Source organism: Protopterus annectens, chromosome 3.part1, assembly GCF_019279795.1.
Source record: "Protopterus annectens isolate FY-2018-M chromosome 3.part1, PAN1.0, whole genome shotgun sequence".
NCBI lineage: Eukaryota > Metazoa > Chordata > Ceratodontiformes > Protopteridae > Protopterus > Protopterus annectens.
This window is the reverse complement of record NC_056732.1, coordinates 1,657,051,003-1,657,066,953: the sequence shown is the minus strand read 5'-3', so window position 1 is coordinate 1,657,066,953 and position 15,951 is coordinate 1,657,051,003. Positions and strand designations below refer to the sequence as shown.

The following is a 15,951-nucleotide window of genomic DNA, read 5'->3' as shown; positions in this document are numbered from 1 at the left end:
AAGCTGGGGGATCTGGGACTTCCAAGATCCATGAAGCCACGGAGTTATAAATGCTCTGAGGTGTGTTTTAGAGCTTTTCTCCAATCATTTGCTCTAACAATAGCCTGAGCAAAAACCTCACAAGTAAGGAAAGAAATACAGTCTTAGGTTTTCTTTCAAGAAAGAAATAAGTTGCATCCAAGGCTAATGTTCAAGACAGACAAAATATCAGTTCACAATAAACTGAAAAGACAAATGGTAGAATTAGTGCAGGCTCTGTACAAGGACCCAATGACTCAAGCACAAACAGTATTTGGCCTCACAGTGGGGTTCCCAGTAGAAGTGGGTGTGCACCAGGGTTCAACTCTGAGCCCACAGTTGTTCATGTTGGTGATGGACTACATCAACAAAGAGGTTGTAGGGGACAGACAAACAAAGTTGTTATGTGCAGACAATGTGGTATTACAGGTAGGCTCTGAGCAAGAACTTCAGCAACAGAAACGTTAATGGAATGCAAAACTGAAGAAGCTGAAAACTGAGATAGAAGAGGAAATAATGGATTAACAGCTTCCAGCATCTGAGATGGGTGGTGGAGGAGAAAGGAAGTCTAAATAAGGAGGTCAAAGCTACTATCAAACGGGCTGCAGCCAACTGACACAGAGTGATAGGTGTATGACAGAAGAATTCCTATGAAGCTGAAAAGTAAGGTGTACAAAATGGTGGTGTGACCAATACTATTATACAATACAGAAATCTGGGCAGTAAAGGCACAGCAGTTGAGGAAGCTACAGGTGATGGGGATGAAGTGCCTGAGATGGTTGATTGGATGCACACTGTGGGACAGATGAAGAAATACAAACATTAGAGCAGAAGCCAAAGTATCTCCAATTGTAGAGAAGGTCACTTGTGCAGAAAAGCAGAAAATAATCTGGTGGAGAAGATTTGGAACAGCTAGAAAGAAGGCAAACGGAAACAAAGGCATCCAGCAAATGGAAGGATTGTGTGAGAGAAGACCTTCAACAGTCAGGCAAGATTGTTAAAGAAGGTAAGAGAGTGGCACTGAATAGAGAGAGATGGTGACAGATGACACAACACCCCAACCTCATGTAGAAAATGGGAAAAAGCAGACTGATGATGATGATGATGATGATATCTGGGAATGGTACCTATCTACCCCACAAAAAATGCACATCCTTTGTATCTGATTGTGAGGAAAATTGATGAAATAATGATCACACTGCTCCCAGCCTCCACATAAGCTACAGCAGCCTTCTGTGCACAGCTCTGAGAAGCTCTTTTTAGATTAGTTGGGGTTCAGAACAGGGGCCACTAATAAGCCTGTGTAAAAGTCTATTAATACTGTTAAAAAACTCAAGTAGAGCCAAGCACTGTGAGATGGCAACACTACTCAGTGCACCACTATGCCAGTGAACAGTTTCTTTAACACAATTCTTACTCCTGCAAAACAATCAAAGATAGCCACTCGTGTGCAATGCTAACATTTGTGATAGAAAGTAAAAGAAATTCTGACCAACTTGTTACTCTTAGATGTACTACAACTCCTCCAACTCAAGCAGACACAAGTATAAGCCGCAGCAATACTAGTTTTACACTGATTTCAGTAAGTATATTACTTGCCATTGGGTCTGCCACTCCAGATCAAGTAGTCACAGATTGGAGGACTTGTAGGAGCCTTCAGGAGAAGAGGAGAGTAAGTGACTAATAATTCACTCAGATGGAGAAGTGAGGAATATTTGTATAGTTACTGAGACATAATTTAAAGATGTGGAATGCACCCAGGCAGTGCAGGGCTATAATACTTTCTACACATTCAGGCCAGCTACTACACAGGTAGGGACCAAAGGTGGAAGTGTCTCAATCAATATTGACAACAATCTCACCTCAAGAATAGTCAAAAAGGATGATGTGCTTGAGCTTCTCTGTGTTTCAGATTTCCAAAGGCAAAATCCCATATCCTATCCTTGCAAGCCATAGGTCACCCTGTATAATCCAAGAAACCCATAACTCATTCTATTTTTTTAAGACTCAGCTCTGTTTTGAACACAAGTTTTCACAACAGTTCTTGCAAATACTTACAAAGGAACAAGCACACTTCTTTGTCTTTCAGCTGCTCCCATTAGGGGTTACCACAGTGGATCATCTGTTTCTATTTCTTCCTGTCCTCTGCATCGTGCTCTGTCACAACAACCACCTGCATGTCCTCTCTCACCACATCCATAAACCTTATCTTAGGCCTTCTTTTCCTCTTACCCGGATGCTCCATCCTTAGCATCCTTCTCCAAATATACCCAGCATCCCTCCTCAGTACATGTCCAAACCAATACAATCTTGCCTCTCTGGCATTGTCTCCCAACTGTCCAAACTGAGCTGACCCTCTGATATACTCATTTATAATCCTGTCCATCCTTGCCATACCCAATGTAAATCTTAACATCTTTAACTATGTCACCTCCAGCTCTGACTCCTTTCTTTTTATCTGTGCCACCATCTCCAACCCATATATAACTACCATCTTGTAGACCTTCCTTTTCACTCTGTCTGTCACAAATCACCCCTGATACTCTTCTCCACCCACTCCATCCTGCCTGCACTCTCTTCTTCACCTCTCTTCCACACTCACCATTACTCTGAGCTGTTGATCCCAAAGATTTAAACCTCATCCACCTTCACCAACTTTACTGCCTGCATCCTCACCACCCCTCTGTCCTCCCCCTCATCCACACACATATATTCTCTTTTAGTCCTGCTGACCTTCATTCCTCTCCTCTCTGGAGCATATTTCCATCTCTCCAGGGTCTCCTCAACCTGTTCCCTACTCTCACTACAAATCACAATGCCATCTGCAAACATCATAGTCCATGGGGACTCCTGTCTGACTTTGTCTGTCAACCTGTCCATCACCATTGCAAATAAGAAAGGCTGATCCTTGATGTAATCCCACCTCCACCTTGATTGCATCCGTCACTCCTACCACAGACCTCACCGCTGTCACACTACCCTCGTACATATCCTGTATCATTCTTATATACTTCTCTGCCACTCCTGACTTACTCATACAATACAACTCCTCTCTAGGCACCCTGTCATATGCTTTCTCCAAGTTCACAAAGACATAATGCAACTCCTTCTGACCTTCTCTATATTTCTCCATCAACATTCTCAGAGCAAACATCGCATCTGCAGTGATCCTTCCCGACATGAAACCGTACTGCTGCTCACTAATAATCACCTCCTTTCTTAACCTAGCTTCCACTACTCTTTCCCATAACCTCATGCTGTGGCTGATCAGTTTTATCCCTCTGTAGTTACAACAGCTCTGCACATCACCCTTATTCTTAAAAATCGATACTGATACACTTCTCCACTCCTCAGGCATCCTCTCAATTTCCAAGATTTCACTAAGCAATCTGGTTAAGAACTCCACTGCCATCTCTCCTAAACACCTCCATGCTTCCACAGGTATGTCATCTGGACCAACAGCCTTTCCATTCTTCCTCCTTTTCATAGCTGTCCTTACTTCCTCCTTGCTAATCCATCGCACTTCCTGATTCACTATCCCCACATCATCCAACCTTCTCTCTCTCATTCTCTTCATTCATCAACCCCTCAAAGTACTCTTTCCATCTGCTCAACACACTCTCCTCGCTTGTGAGTACGTTTCCCTCGTTATTCTTTATCACCCTAACAAGCACACTTCTAATTACAATTAATTTACAATAATTCTCTATATCCACAACCAAATCAACCAATTTTATATAACAATCACCAATTCTATTCTTTTAATATAACATAAAGTTGAGATCTCCCATTTTTATTACCAAGCAACCCACAAAAACCTACTGGCCTATGCAACACATTGACTAACTCCACATCTGTTGCTGTTCCTCTCATGTTATGCCTGTGCCTTCACTCCATCTGACTTTGACATCTGCCCAATATTGTCATTTTTTACAGTGTATTCTACTTGGGGCAGTTTCAATGCTTCGCTGTCAACACCCTCTTGCTCAGTCATCATTTGAAAAATGTCTTGTGCATGGGGTTGCTTCTTTAATTTCCAGTTCCTAGTAATCTCCTTGTTTGCCAAAAAAAGTACCAAGCCTATTACTGCTTTCCTGTTTTCATCTGTATTAATGTTTCCAACCCAATGTAAGCAAAAATTAATTCTGGTCATCTCCCAGTTTTGATTTAATAGCAGCCCTACTAGTCTTGCAAGGTCCTTTTTGTATTCTCTTAAAGTGATGCATTCCCCAAAAATGTGATCCCAATTCCTAATATATCTTCCCCACATCTGTAACAATCACGATTAGTCTCTGGGATCACCCTATCTAATTTGTCCAGGGCATAAAAATATTTATGCAGACATTTCCAACTGAATATCTGGAATTTTTTGGATTTAGTTGTTATTGTGACCTTTGCCTGTCCTGTGTTTTTATCAACCAATCTGCCTTTTCCTATGGACACTGCCCTTTTACTCCATATATTTAATTTATGGTGGGGGGGTGCAGGGAGGCTTGCCCCCCCTGTAGAAACATAGTAGAAAGTGTGTTTGTTAGTTAGGTGGTGTTGTGGGTAGAGGTAATACTATTTACTTGTGCAATGTAGTTTTCAATGTTATGAAACATAATTTCAATGTTCTGAGTTTTAAGTGTTTTGGGTTTTCAGTGTTTTGAATTTTCAATGTTATGAAATTTCAGTGTTATGAAGTAGACCCATATATATATATATATATATATATATATATATATATATATATATATATATATATATATATAAATAAATTCATGCCTAAAGCTTTAGTCTTTTCCTTATTTATCTGAAAGCCTGACACCCATTCAAAATCAGTTATCATACCCTTGTAATATCCCTAGCCAGACTGGTGAAAAATAATAGTATATCATCTGCAAACCAGACAATTTTTCCTCCTCCCCCACCCCTAACTTCTAACTGCTGGATTTTCTATGCCAGCGGTTCTAAGTACAATGCAAAAAAGTAAGGGGGAGTGGGGGCACCCCTGTCACATGCCCATATCTATGCTTACCAGTTCAGAAAACCTTGCATTCACCTTGACTTGTGCTCTGGAGCCTAGATATATTTTCTGCAGTACTTGAATCCAGTCCATCGGGAACTCTATAACTCTTAGAACCTGCCAAAGGTACTCCCAGCTTACCTTGTCAAATGCCTTTTCAGCATCCAATGTTATCAAATGTATGCCTTTCTTTTATGAAACCATATCGGTCCTCTTTAATCAACCTAGGCATTAATCCTGCCAGTTGAACAGCCGTAATACTTATAAATACCTTATAACTGTTTGGTAGGATTGATATGGATCTATATGGACCTGGGGCACATGAATTTTTCTCTTTCTTAGTGAGCAGCATTATTATTGCCTCATGCCAAAAATTGTGGGAATATTGCCCTTTTACATTATTTTGCCGAACAAGGCATGTCATTTTATCAGTGACTTGTGCTTATATATTTTTCAAAGTGCTGTTGTTGCCCAGTGTTTTACTTCCTGCAGCTGCTTTCAATTTTTTCTCAATTTCATCCAGTGTAATAGGTTGCATAACACTCTGACGCTTCTGTTCTGTCAATATAGGCAAGTACAGCCCCTCCAGAAACTGTTCTAATTGTTCATGCTAGTTACCTCTTACTTAATCCTCAAGATAAATATGATAGTAATACTCTTTAAATGTCTCTCTAATTTCGTTCACATTTGGGTAATTTTGCCTGTGGTCACATCACTAATCTTAGTTATACACCTCCACATTCATCTACTTGCTTACCTCTTAATTGTTCAGATTTTCGGCTCATATTTTTGGTCTGTTCCTCATAAAATCTGTAGTTTTCTGGCAAATCATTAAGGACTGAAGTGGTAAATATTTGAGTTTCATACTTCATTTACTTTGGAAAATGCATGCTGCAAAAAACTTTAATTGTAGCAACTTTCTAAATTTATAAGAGCAATACTTAAAAATTGTACCTATTTTTGGGCCTTTGATCCCCATTATGTTTGTCCTTGTCCAGATTTCTTGTGCTAAGAAGGTGAGAGGTATGTCTGCCTGAGTCTCCCAACTTGTATTCTCTGGTATTTTGGTGAGTTGTCATGAAAATGCTATTTAATGCTATCTGGTTTCTAGTAATCTTTTCCTCAAGCCCATCTTTCCAGTATTTTTCTAAGGACAACCTCTTCAGCATCTAATTTTCTTCTAGTTCATTTCCCTATCCTACAGTTCTTTTAATCTCTGCAATTTTTCTTGAGCTTCCTCTTTTTTTTTTTTCCTCATTTGTTTGTCAGTCTCCTGTATTCTGCTTCTCAGTTCCTGCTTGAGCCATTCCCACTCATGCACTGTTGGCAAGGAAAAAGACTAATACTTATTTTTCCATGTCTCCTAAATTTTTGCAAAGTTTGGCTTTCATATCCTGGTGTTGTAACCAACACATATCCATCTCCAGTGCTTTTTGTCCTGATCCCTCTCTAAGAACCTTATCTCTACAGCTACCTGCACATGGTCTGGTAGCATAAAGAGATAAGCCTGCCCTCTCCACATTAAATTACTGTGTTCTATTAAAATCTGCCATCTGTCCAATTGGGCCATAGTTCCATACTGAACAGACTTAAAGGTAGTTCACTTTAAATCAGGTAGTATGTTACCCCATCAGAAAGGCCATGTAACCGTATTCATTTCTTGAGAATTAATCCTTCTCTACTTAGTTTATACCTTCTCAAACCACCCAAAACATCCTGCTTATTTGTGACTTATACTGCTGTCTCCTCCCAAAATGAACACCCCCTTGTATAAATTCTACAACCCAATTCAAAATCCTTTTCAGATCTTCTATTGTGGTCATTGGGGTATGTATTACCTGTTGTTACTCTTCTTTCACCCCAGTCTCCTCTCTGTAAGACATATCTTCCCTGTAACTCAGCCTTAGCCTCTTTAAATAGAACATTTCTCTTTAGTAATGTCAAAACTCCCCTGTTTCTATCTTCCAAAGCAGCCACACCAAATCTCCCTTTAAAACCTCTCCTAATTATTTTATCAAGTCCTCCCCACTGAGTAGGTGAGTAGTCTCCTGCAATAATATGTTAACCGTTGTGTCATGAATAGTTCTCATTATTTTATTAACTTATTAAATAACATCCTTTAGGCCCATTTAAATTGCAGGACATCGGCCTTAGGGTATGAATCTCACTTAAAGTGTTAGCAAAGTGCTAACATTTTCTACCATCCAGTCTCCACATTTCACATGTCCTCCTCTACCAGTGCATTCTCCAGGTTTAATTCTTCCCTATTGGAGGCATCCTCTCAAGTTTCTTCATTTATCTTAGATAGATCTGCTATTGCCTTTTTCTATCCTCCATTCTCTTCTGAAATACTGGAAATGCCTTAATTGGCCACCTCTCAGGTGACGTTCTCTTCTGTTGAGTCTTGGAGACCATGACTTCCGAGATGCCCTTTTTGTCCATTTTTTCCACTTCAAACAGATTTAAATCTCCCAACTTCCTACTGTGCTGCCTCCATATCCACAAAAGACTTCAACCCTGTTGGAAAGCTCACCTACAAAGTGGCTGGATACAATAATTGAACATACAGATTTAACTGCTTCAGTAGCCTAAACAACAGTGAAAACTGCATTTTTCTTTTTCCTAGTTACAAACAAGTAATCATTATCCGCATATAGCCCCTTATCTCCAGTCAACAATGTTTCCCCCTTGCTTCCACAAACAGGCCAATGGTCTCTCCTTCAGGGCAAAATTTTATACGTTAACTACTATCAACCTGGGGTAATGTATTTCAGGCAACAGAATTCTGTGTGCCCTATTTAGGAAAATGGCATCCATCGGAATCTTGGTCCATTGATACAGCTGGGTAATTATAAACACTTTGAAATCTCTGCCTTCAAAGACTTCATGTACTCCGGTGAATCAGAGATTTTCTCTCCATTCCAGATCCTCTAATTCAGTCAATTTATTCTGTTATCTCCTCTTGCAGGGCTTCCAAATCCACCAGTTTCTTGCCTTGCTCCTCTTCCTTCACTTTTAACATTATGTCGTCTGATTGCTGTGAGATTGCTGCTTCCGTCTCTTATAACTTCTGGTCTTTTTGTTTCATATAGTCCTGAAAAGACTGGTTCATCTTAAGCATTTCTTCTAGCAACCTATCCATTTCATTATGAAGTTCAACATCCATGGGTTCACCATTACATATAGCTTACCTCTTGAGTTCATCCATGTTGCTTCAGTCCAGAACACTCTTATTCCTTGCTTGTTCACAGGATGATGCTTTCTGGATGCTTTTTCTCCATTTCTACTTCATGAATATCATCCTGGACCATTCCTGTCTACTATATGAACCAAATCACCATGCAAAAGTATTTTAAAAAACTTTATAAACACTGACAAGGAGGATAACTCCACAGAACCCGACCAACTCACACAGCTGCCACACCAGACGTCCCCCATAATTAATTCTTGGACTTACTGAAGGCCCTCTCTACTCAATCTAATATCATATTCATGGGTGACTTCAATTGTTCCACTATAAATTGCAATACTTACATAATCCCAGACTTCCAGGACCAGAGATTCCTGAACTATTTAAATATAAATACCTGGGACCACATAGTCCATATGCCCAATAGGGGTCAAACATATTCAACCTAGTAATTAAAAACATGGGAGAATGCTGTACACCCCAGTGTTGTGTCCTCTCTGGTAAGGTCAGACCACAAAGTTGTCCCCTTCATAATAAATTTTAGTTTTGTGACCCTGACTAACCATGTAAAATTTAGGAAGTATTCTAAGGCAAACTTCCTATTACTAAATGATACCCTGTCAAAATTTCAACCCTCCCCCGACCCTATACACAGTTGCCTATGCAGAATTGTTCATAGAAACACTGTATATCATGTCAATAAATGTATACAGACAGTTGTGCCAACTAGAAGTATGTCCAGAACTCATGCAAAAAAAAAAAAACTCCCTTTTGGAATCCAGACATAAACAGGTTGTACAACAAAAGAAAAAAGTCATAACAAAGATTAGGAAATGCTACACCCAGAATGATAAAAACAATGTCATCAATCTAAACAAAGAACTATGAGGGTAAACTAAGTCTACTAAAGCAGAATTTGAGGTAAAGATACTCTCCCAGGTAAAGGATAACCACAGGGCTTTCTTTAGTTATGTCTGAAACTTCAAAGGTGCACACTGCAGTGTGGATAACTGATTGCACATGGAGCAACCTAAAAGGAGACAGAAGATATAACAAATCTGCTGGCCAACAAATTCAGCTCTGCTATTTTAAAGTTGCATGCACTGAGGTTCTTCTTTGGTGTATGTGCACTACATAGTCGAAGCTCCGGTTTTCGACTACCTTCAGGGTGTCGACATATGTGTCAGTTGACCATCTGAAGGTAAATTATCTCTAGTGGACACAGGAGCCTGTAAACCTTGTCCTAGCTTACATATCCCCCTTAAAATAACCTCTAGGGCACATAACCTTGAGGGCTACAACTGGAATGCTTGGCTAGAATTGTAAGGCCTCAGTGGTCATTGGCCTAGTGTACACCTATAAACCTATGAGAGGTAATCATCAGCACACACTTAAACTTAAAAGGTTCAGTGCAGCCAGGCAGTGCATATATGTACATAAAGACACACACATGTCCATTTAGCATAAGGATCAGTGCTGTACACTTTGTAAATTACAGTCCAAACTTGTGAATGGTAGGACATTAAATGCATATAAATACTGTTCAGATGCATATGACAGCTAAGTGGTAAATGACTAATGCCCATCAGAATCTGCAAATAAGATATGGTTATGGGTAAGATAACTGGGGAGATGTCTACCCATGGACTAATATGGGCTGTGTCACCAGTCAAAACAGAAAGTGACTGGTTCAAATGAAGCCAGAATGAGTAGAAGGTCAGGACAATGGAGCAAAAATTACATGAACACATGACTTTCTAGAACAGGAATTACAAAAATTAAATCTGAAGGTCTGAAATTTAGTCCAGTAACCCCTCACTTGTATGCTGTGTCACCTTGATGAGTCACTTATCACTAAGTTTCCAAGTCACTACTGAAAAAAAAATTCTGTTCTTGATGTATCTATCTGCTCAGTAACATAAAAGTTTGGCTGAATTAAATAATGTGCAATCAGATGTCATGTTTTAGTTAACAAAACTGATAGATTTCTCTTACCATTTTGTAAACCTAGTAGGATGTATTTCCACACCTGCAGAACAGCAATGTGCTGTTCATGCAGTCCCTATGTACATTAAAAATACTAATATTCTAAGTCCGTACAATTTGTATACCACCACACTGCAAATGCCCCTTAATCTTTACATTAACAAAACAGTCGATGAAGAAGGCAGTGGTAGATGAAAGTGAAAATAAATATATACAGTTATTTATTATATTCATCTAATGTTTGATAACCAGGGCAGAACAGCAGTGGTCCTTATGGACTGTTTTCAGACTTATGGGTTTTACTCTTGAAGGCATGACCAGAGGTGATAAGTGGTAATGTTTTAATGAAGTGTTTATTTTGTGTACTTCGGACATTGTCATTTTATTATTATTACTGTTTTCAGACTTAGCCATGGAGGATTACAAAATGATGACAAATGAGCAATATCAATTTATGAAAAGGATACAAATGTGAGAGACAAAACCAGAGAGGTAAGGTAGAAATCTGAGGAAGGAGGCAACCATGCAATGTTTTACAGCAGATATATCACCAGAAGATGGTTAATACAGGAAGTACAGTATGTATAGTTACTCTTCTGTTTTCTTGTTTACAAAACAGGATAAATGAACAAATAAGAGAGAGTGTCAGTACATATAGGATGTTCAGTCTAACTCACTTATGGAATAAAAAACGACCTATGATTTTTCTTCACAGAGATCCAGATATGGTGCCATTGCTGCACCTAGATATTGGACAGTCTTTTCATTGTCATGTTGGTTATTGTCTAGAAGTGAGCAAGTGATTCTGTAGCCTTGTCTAGTTTAGAACATAAAGAATAAAATAACATGAATAAGAAGTAAAAAACTGATACTTACATATGATCGTATAATTGCACAGAGAAGTCCAAACGACAGCAGAACAAGACAAATTGCCCAGAGTATTCCAAGTCCCATTGTGAAGTCCCACTGCATTTATGAAACAAATGATAAAAATGTCAGTCTCCACATTATTTAAAATTGTGTGTGAAATATTTCCTCATATTTAGAACAGTATTTTATTTTATTTATTTATTTAATATTGCTCATGCTAAGTGTGCTGATTTAGGAAATGTTAATTTACTTTCCAAGTAACTGTTCTCTGAAACATTAGACTTTATGAGATATTCTCCAATACTTCCTGAGGTGCTTGTATATACTGGTACTCACTTTGGACTGAAGAGCAAACAAGGACAGACCAAATGCTACAAATGCTGTGGCTCCAACTGCCCACATCACTTCATCTGCACCAAAGAGCCTGCAATTGAAATTCACAAATTAGTATCTACTAGATTACACTTGCTGGTGAAACACTAGGCAGTTATGGCAGAAGGAGGAGTTGACACCTGCCTTGTATACCCCACCTTACTTACTATATGCCAGGCAGTAAACAAAAGAAGTCAACTTACGCTGAAACTGCTCCCAACATCATACCTTCCACAATTGTCTAAAAAAAAAAAAAAAAAGAAAGGTAATTTTCATATTTCATACCAGTAAGGATTTTATTCTTCAGGTAACTTTACATTTCTTCTTGGTAAAAAAGGAATTAATTAACACAGTAATAATTATGTACTCTTTCATGTGGAAGAGGGCACAATGAAAAGTTTATCTTCAGGTGATTAGCTGTCAACAGCCTTTGAAGATTATTTTTTGAATAGCTAGCATCATTTCATAATGAGAGATATTTGTTTAGACTGGTACTGGAACATAGTAATGCAGAACTTGTTTATGATAGACAGTTATCACTTGTTTAGCTGGAAACTGTTAAACGACTAATTAAAAGACTACGGAAGTATAGGACACTCCAATGGGGTGAGCATTACTAAAAGAGAATACAGATATAGGCATGATACAAATATTAAAGATTACTTAGTATACAGCATACCTCTCAACTGTCAGGATTTTCACAGAATGTTAGGATTTTTGCCTCCTATATTTGGTTTGTTCCTCATAACATTTGTGGTTTTCTGTCAAATCACTCAGGATTGAAATCATTAAATAAAGGCACACATTTGAGTTTCAGACGTCATATCTTTCAGAAAATGCTTGCTAACACAAATTCTGTTATTCTAAGAACTGTCTAAGTATGCACGAGCAATATTTAAAGTCTGTCCCTATTTTTGGGCCTTTGTCCCCAAATTATTTTAGGCTTCATCCAGATTTCTTATGCTAATAACTGAGACGTATGATACATAGTCACTGCAAAAGGAACCAGAAACTTGAGAAATTTCCTGTTGTAGGAAATGCTGTAAGCTGTTGTCATATGATCCCACAATTTGATCATATTAATAACACAAATGTGAAGTTAGAAAAAATAGTTTTGTTATACAAAAAAATATGTCTTATGCCCTTAGATTTCCATGAGGGCTTGTATATATTGGGCAGACTAGCAGAAAGTACAAGACTAAGATTCAGAAACACTTAACAATGTAGACCTGAATGTCCCATTACACAACATTTTATGAGGTACATAATCCCCTAGTCAGTATGAATGCCATTTGGGCTCTCCCATGAAAATGGGTCATTGGTCTAGTGGGACTAATGAAGCAATACAATACAGAAGCCATTACCAAAACCACAAGCTGCACAAACAAGTAGTAAAAAAAGTTTTAATATCCATCGTTAAGCAGTTTTGGCCCTCTAGTCACAGGACTTCATCAGAACAGGAACAGCACACTGAAACAAACTTTTAAAAAGTACCTCTTCATCACATACATTTGATTCATCCAATCAGAAGTGGAGTCTTGTTAAAAAGGCTACTCTCTCATTCCCTCCAGTACAGCTCTTTTGAGTGTGTACCTTTAACTCCCAGTGAGTGTGGCTTGAGCCTTTAAAAAATGAAGTTTTCACCTTAGAGTTTTAACAAATACTCATTGATAGCAGTCAAATATCAAAACAATTGTGTTTGTCATCATGTATGCTTCAAGATAAAATATTTTGATACTTTGTGTGTAGAATGGTGTTGGAATTATTAATGCAAATATGAACAAGCAATATTTGATGCCTAGAGGCGCAGTAGGAGGTAACTGCAGAAACACCAGGAGGAGCACTCGGCTGTACTGAGTAGAAACCATGTCATTAACAAACAGTACTGCCAAAAAGTTAATTACATCAGAGTAAAACGTAGTAAATTCTTGTTATCATCCACTCATGTTAAAACATCATAGAAAAAAGAACATCATACCCATTAAATAACATATGATTTAAGTTTTAAGATACTAGCTATAGATGTGGATTCATTAAGTCCTGGCTGATTTTAGGCATTCAGTTTAATTGGCCAGGTCAACTCCCTATATTCAAGTAAGTACATTTTACTCTGATGTAATGAAGAGGTACTTTTTAAAAGTTTGTTTCAGTGTGTTGTTCTTGTTTTGATGAAGTCCTGTGATTAGCGGGACTAAAGGACTTAACACTGGACATTAAAACGTTTTTTACTACACTTTCGTGCCATTTGTGGTTTTGGTAATGACTACTGTACGGTGTTATTTCACTGTTTTTTTTTTTTATTTTATGTTGGTTGATAGTTGATCGTGGGACTAACCCAGTCAATAAAGTGTAAATAAATAAATAAGCATGCATCATCACACTATGAGACTCTGTGGAGGTGGTACCACCTTTGAGCAAGGCCAGGAACGTCTCCATCTTCATAACGGGTGGTTCTGTTGACTATCTGTTGCCATAAGTTCCTGTGCCAATGTTTCTGAGATGTGGGTGCCAGCAAGGATAATATCTGTGTCTGTGCAGTGGTCCATTTCATAGGCATGGTCTTGACTCCCCACAGCAATAACATTGCTGGCAATTTCATCCCAGGCACAGTCACAAAGGGGCTGGTCAGTGGAATGGACAGCAAAAAAACATCATCCATGAAGACAGAGGGTCTCCAGTACTACCTCATTCCCAGCATCTGTAAATGTTGGTTGGGGTGGATGAGGAAGCACTACTAGATGCAGTACTTTCATGGGCCCTGTTTTTTAGGCATAGGTCTGTTGATATGGAAAACATTGAAATTAGCAGTCTTGTTCCAATATGGGCCTTAATAATCTTTTCACTACTGCTATCCTACTAGGCCATATTGTATGGTGCAGCTAGCCTGGCAGATATCTGTACAGGTATGCATACTGTAGACTGAACACATATTCTCAACAGTACAAACATGTAACTGTAACTGAACAACACTTGACCATTACATTAGCAGTGCTAAAAATGTTGTAGCAAGTTACATAAGGCTCATAACACTACAGACGTATTGAACCATACTCTAAATATTAGCCCTGGGGTGTGTCCATCATCTACCCTAACATCCCTGCATGCTACTACAATCAGTATACTTGCAATGTAAGCATTTTGGACAGCACATGCACACCTGCAGCAACTGGAAAGACCCCAAAAGTACCTCACCAAGAGGAACAAAGGACTCAAACAGATGCCATATGCAGCCCAGTTAAAGAAACTCCAGCTCTACTCAGTGGTATACCGCCTGCTCAGAGGCAATCTGTGCCTGACATATAAAGCCATGTCCAACCCAGAATTAATGGACATGCTGCACCTCAGAAAATCCAAATCCCATCGAGCTACATGCTCGAGAGACTTGAACCTCAGCACTGAAATAAATAGGACATGCTGGAGGGACAGATTCATAACCCAGAGGCTCCCTTCACTCTGGAATAAAATCCCAGTCCAGGTTAGGCAGAGTCCCTCATTGACTCTCTTCAAGAGGAATCTTGATGAGTGGATGGGAGATCGTAGGTTTACCCCAGGTATCACTTCTTTGTCACTGTTAGACAGAGGCACAGTATACTAACCTCGAAAAAGGGCATAGCAAAATTAATTTAAAATGGGTGGTGAAAGCCAAACACACTCTGGCTAGGCTTATAAATGCCCTAGGGCAGATAGCCTAGTATGAACCTATGAAGCTATGAAGTACTGATAAACTGATATGTCTTACAGGCCTTAGAGAAAAATGCAGACACAAAGCTACCATTATACAAATAAAAGGATGTGTAAAAAGCTGCACTTACCTTAGTGAATGAATAAAGAAAAAAACATCCAACAACACTGTGAAGTAAAAAAGTATTTAATAACATCATGCATGGCCTGTGGAAGCACCAGTGCTGGCATGAAATCGCTTACCATTTTATCATTCTATTTGTTATTAAACATCTTTTTTACTTCACAGGATTGTTGGATGTTTTTTCTTTATTCTTTACTTGGATTGTTTTTGTTTAACCATCCTTTATCCACTTTGGTTGTTTTTTTCCCATTTTTATACTTACCTTATTTAATCAGTTATCTTCTTGAGAAGAATATTTTTGAATAACAACCTTAGGATTCAAACTTCAAACTCATTTGCTACTGTTTACTTCTGTAGTGTGATGGGACTCTGTGCTTCACATTGCACTTATATCATGTAGATTCACCCTTCTGGGCACAATGATTTTGCTAATTAGAACTCATCTCATTATTATTTCTGAATCATTCAATTTGTGTGATGGGTAAACCTGATGCACATTGCGGTGATTTCTACATGATACCATACACACATGTGAGTACCTGTGGACAGCTCCATGCATGTGAAGGCAGCCAAATATTTTAGGGTGTGGGAATTGTCATCTTATATTTAAGCATCCACAGATGAAGTCACTGTAGAGCATGCATTCTCAACAGCATACACAAGGAAGAAAGACTGCCATTTTTCATACCTTTAACTGTCAAT

At 38.6% G+C, this 15,951-nt stretch overlaps 1 protein-coding gene across 1 annotated transcript in view; it reads right to left on the bottom strand.

Moving 5' to 3' along the window:
* The window catches only part of LOC122798603 (protein lifeguard 1-like), a 279,943-nt gene that overhangs the window by 16,157 nt on the left and 247,835 nt on the right, over positions 1 to 15,951 (bottom strand). Inside the window, exons 6-8 of the mRNA XM_044067679.1 lie at positions 11,648 to 11,685; positions 11,409 to 11,496; positions 11,079 to 11,168 (exon numbers count right to left, since the gene is read on the bottom strand). Of these exons, the coding sequence (XP_043923614.1) occupies positions 11,079 to 11,168; positions 11,409 to 11,496; positions 11,648 to 11,685 (216 nt within the window). The remainder of the gene's footprint in view (positions 1 to 11,078; positions 11,169 to 11,408; positions 11,497 to 11,647; positions 11,686 to 15,951) is intronic.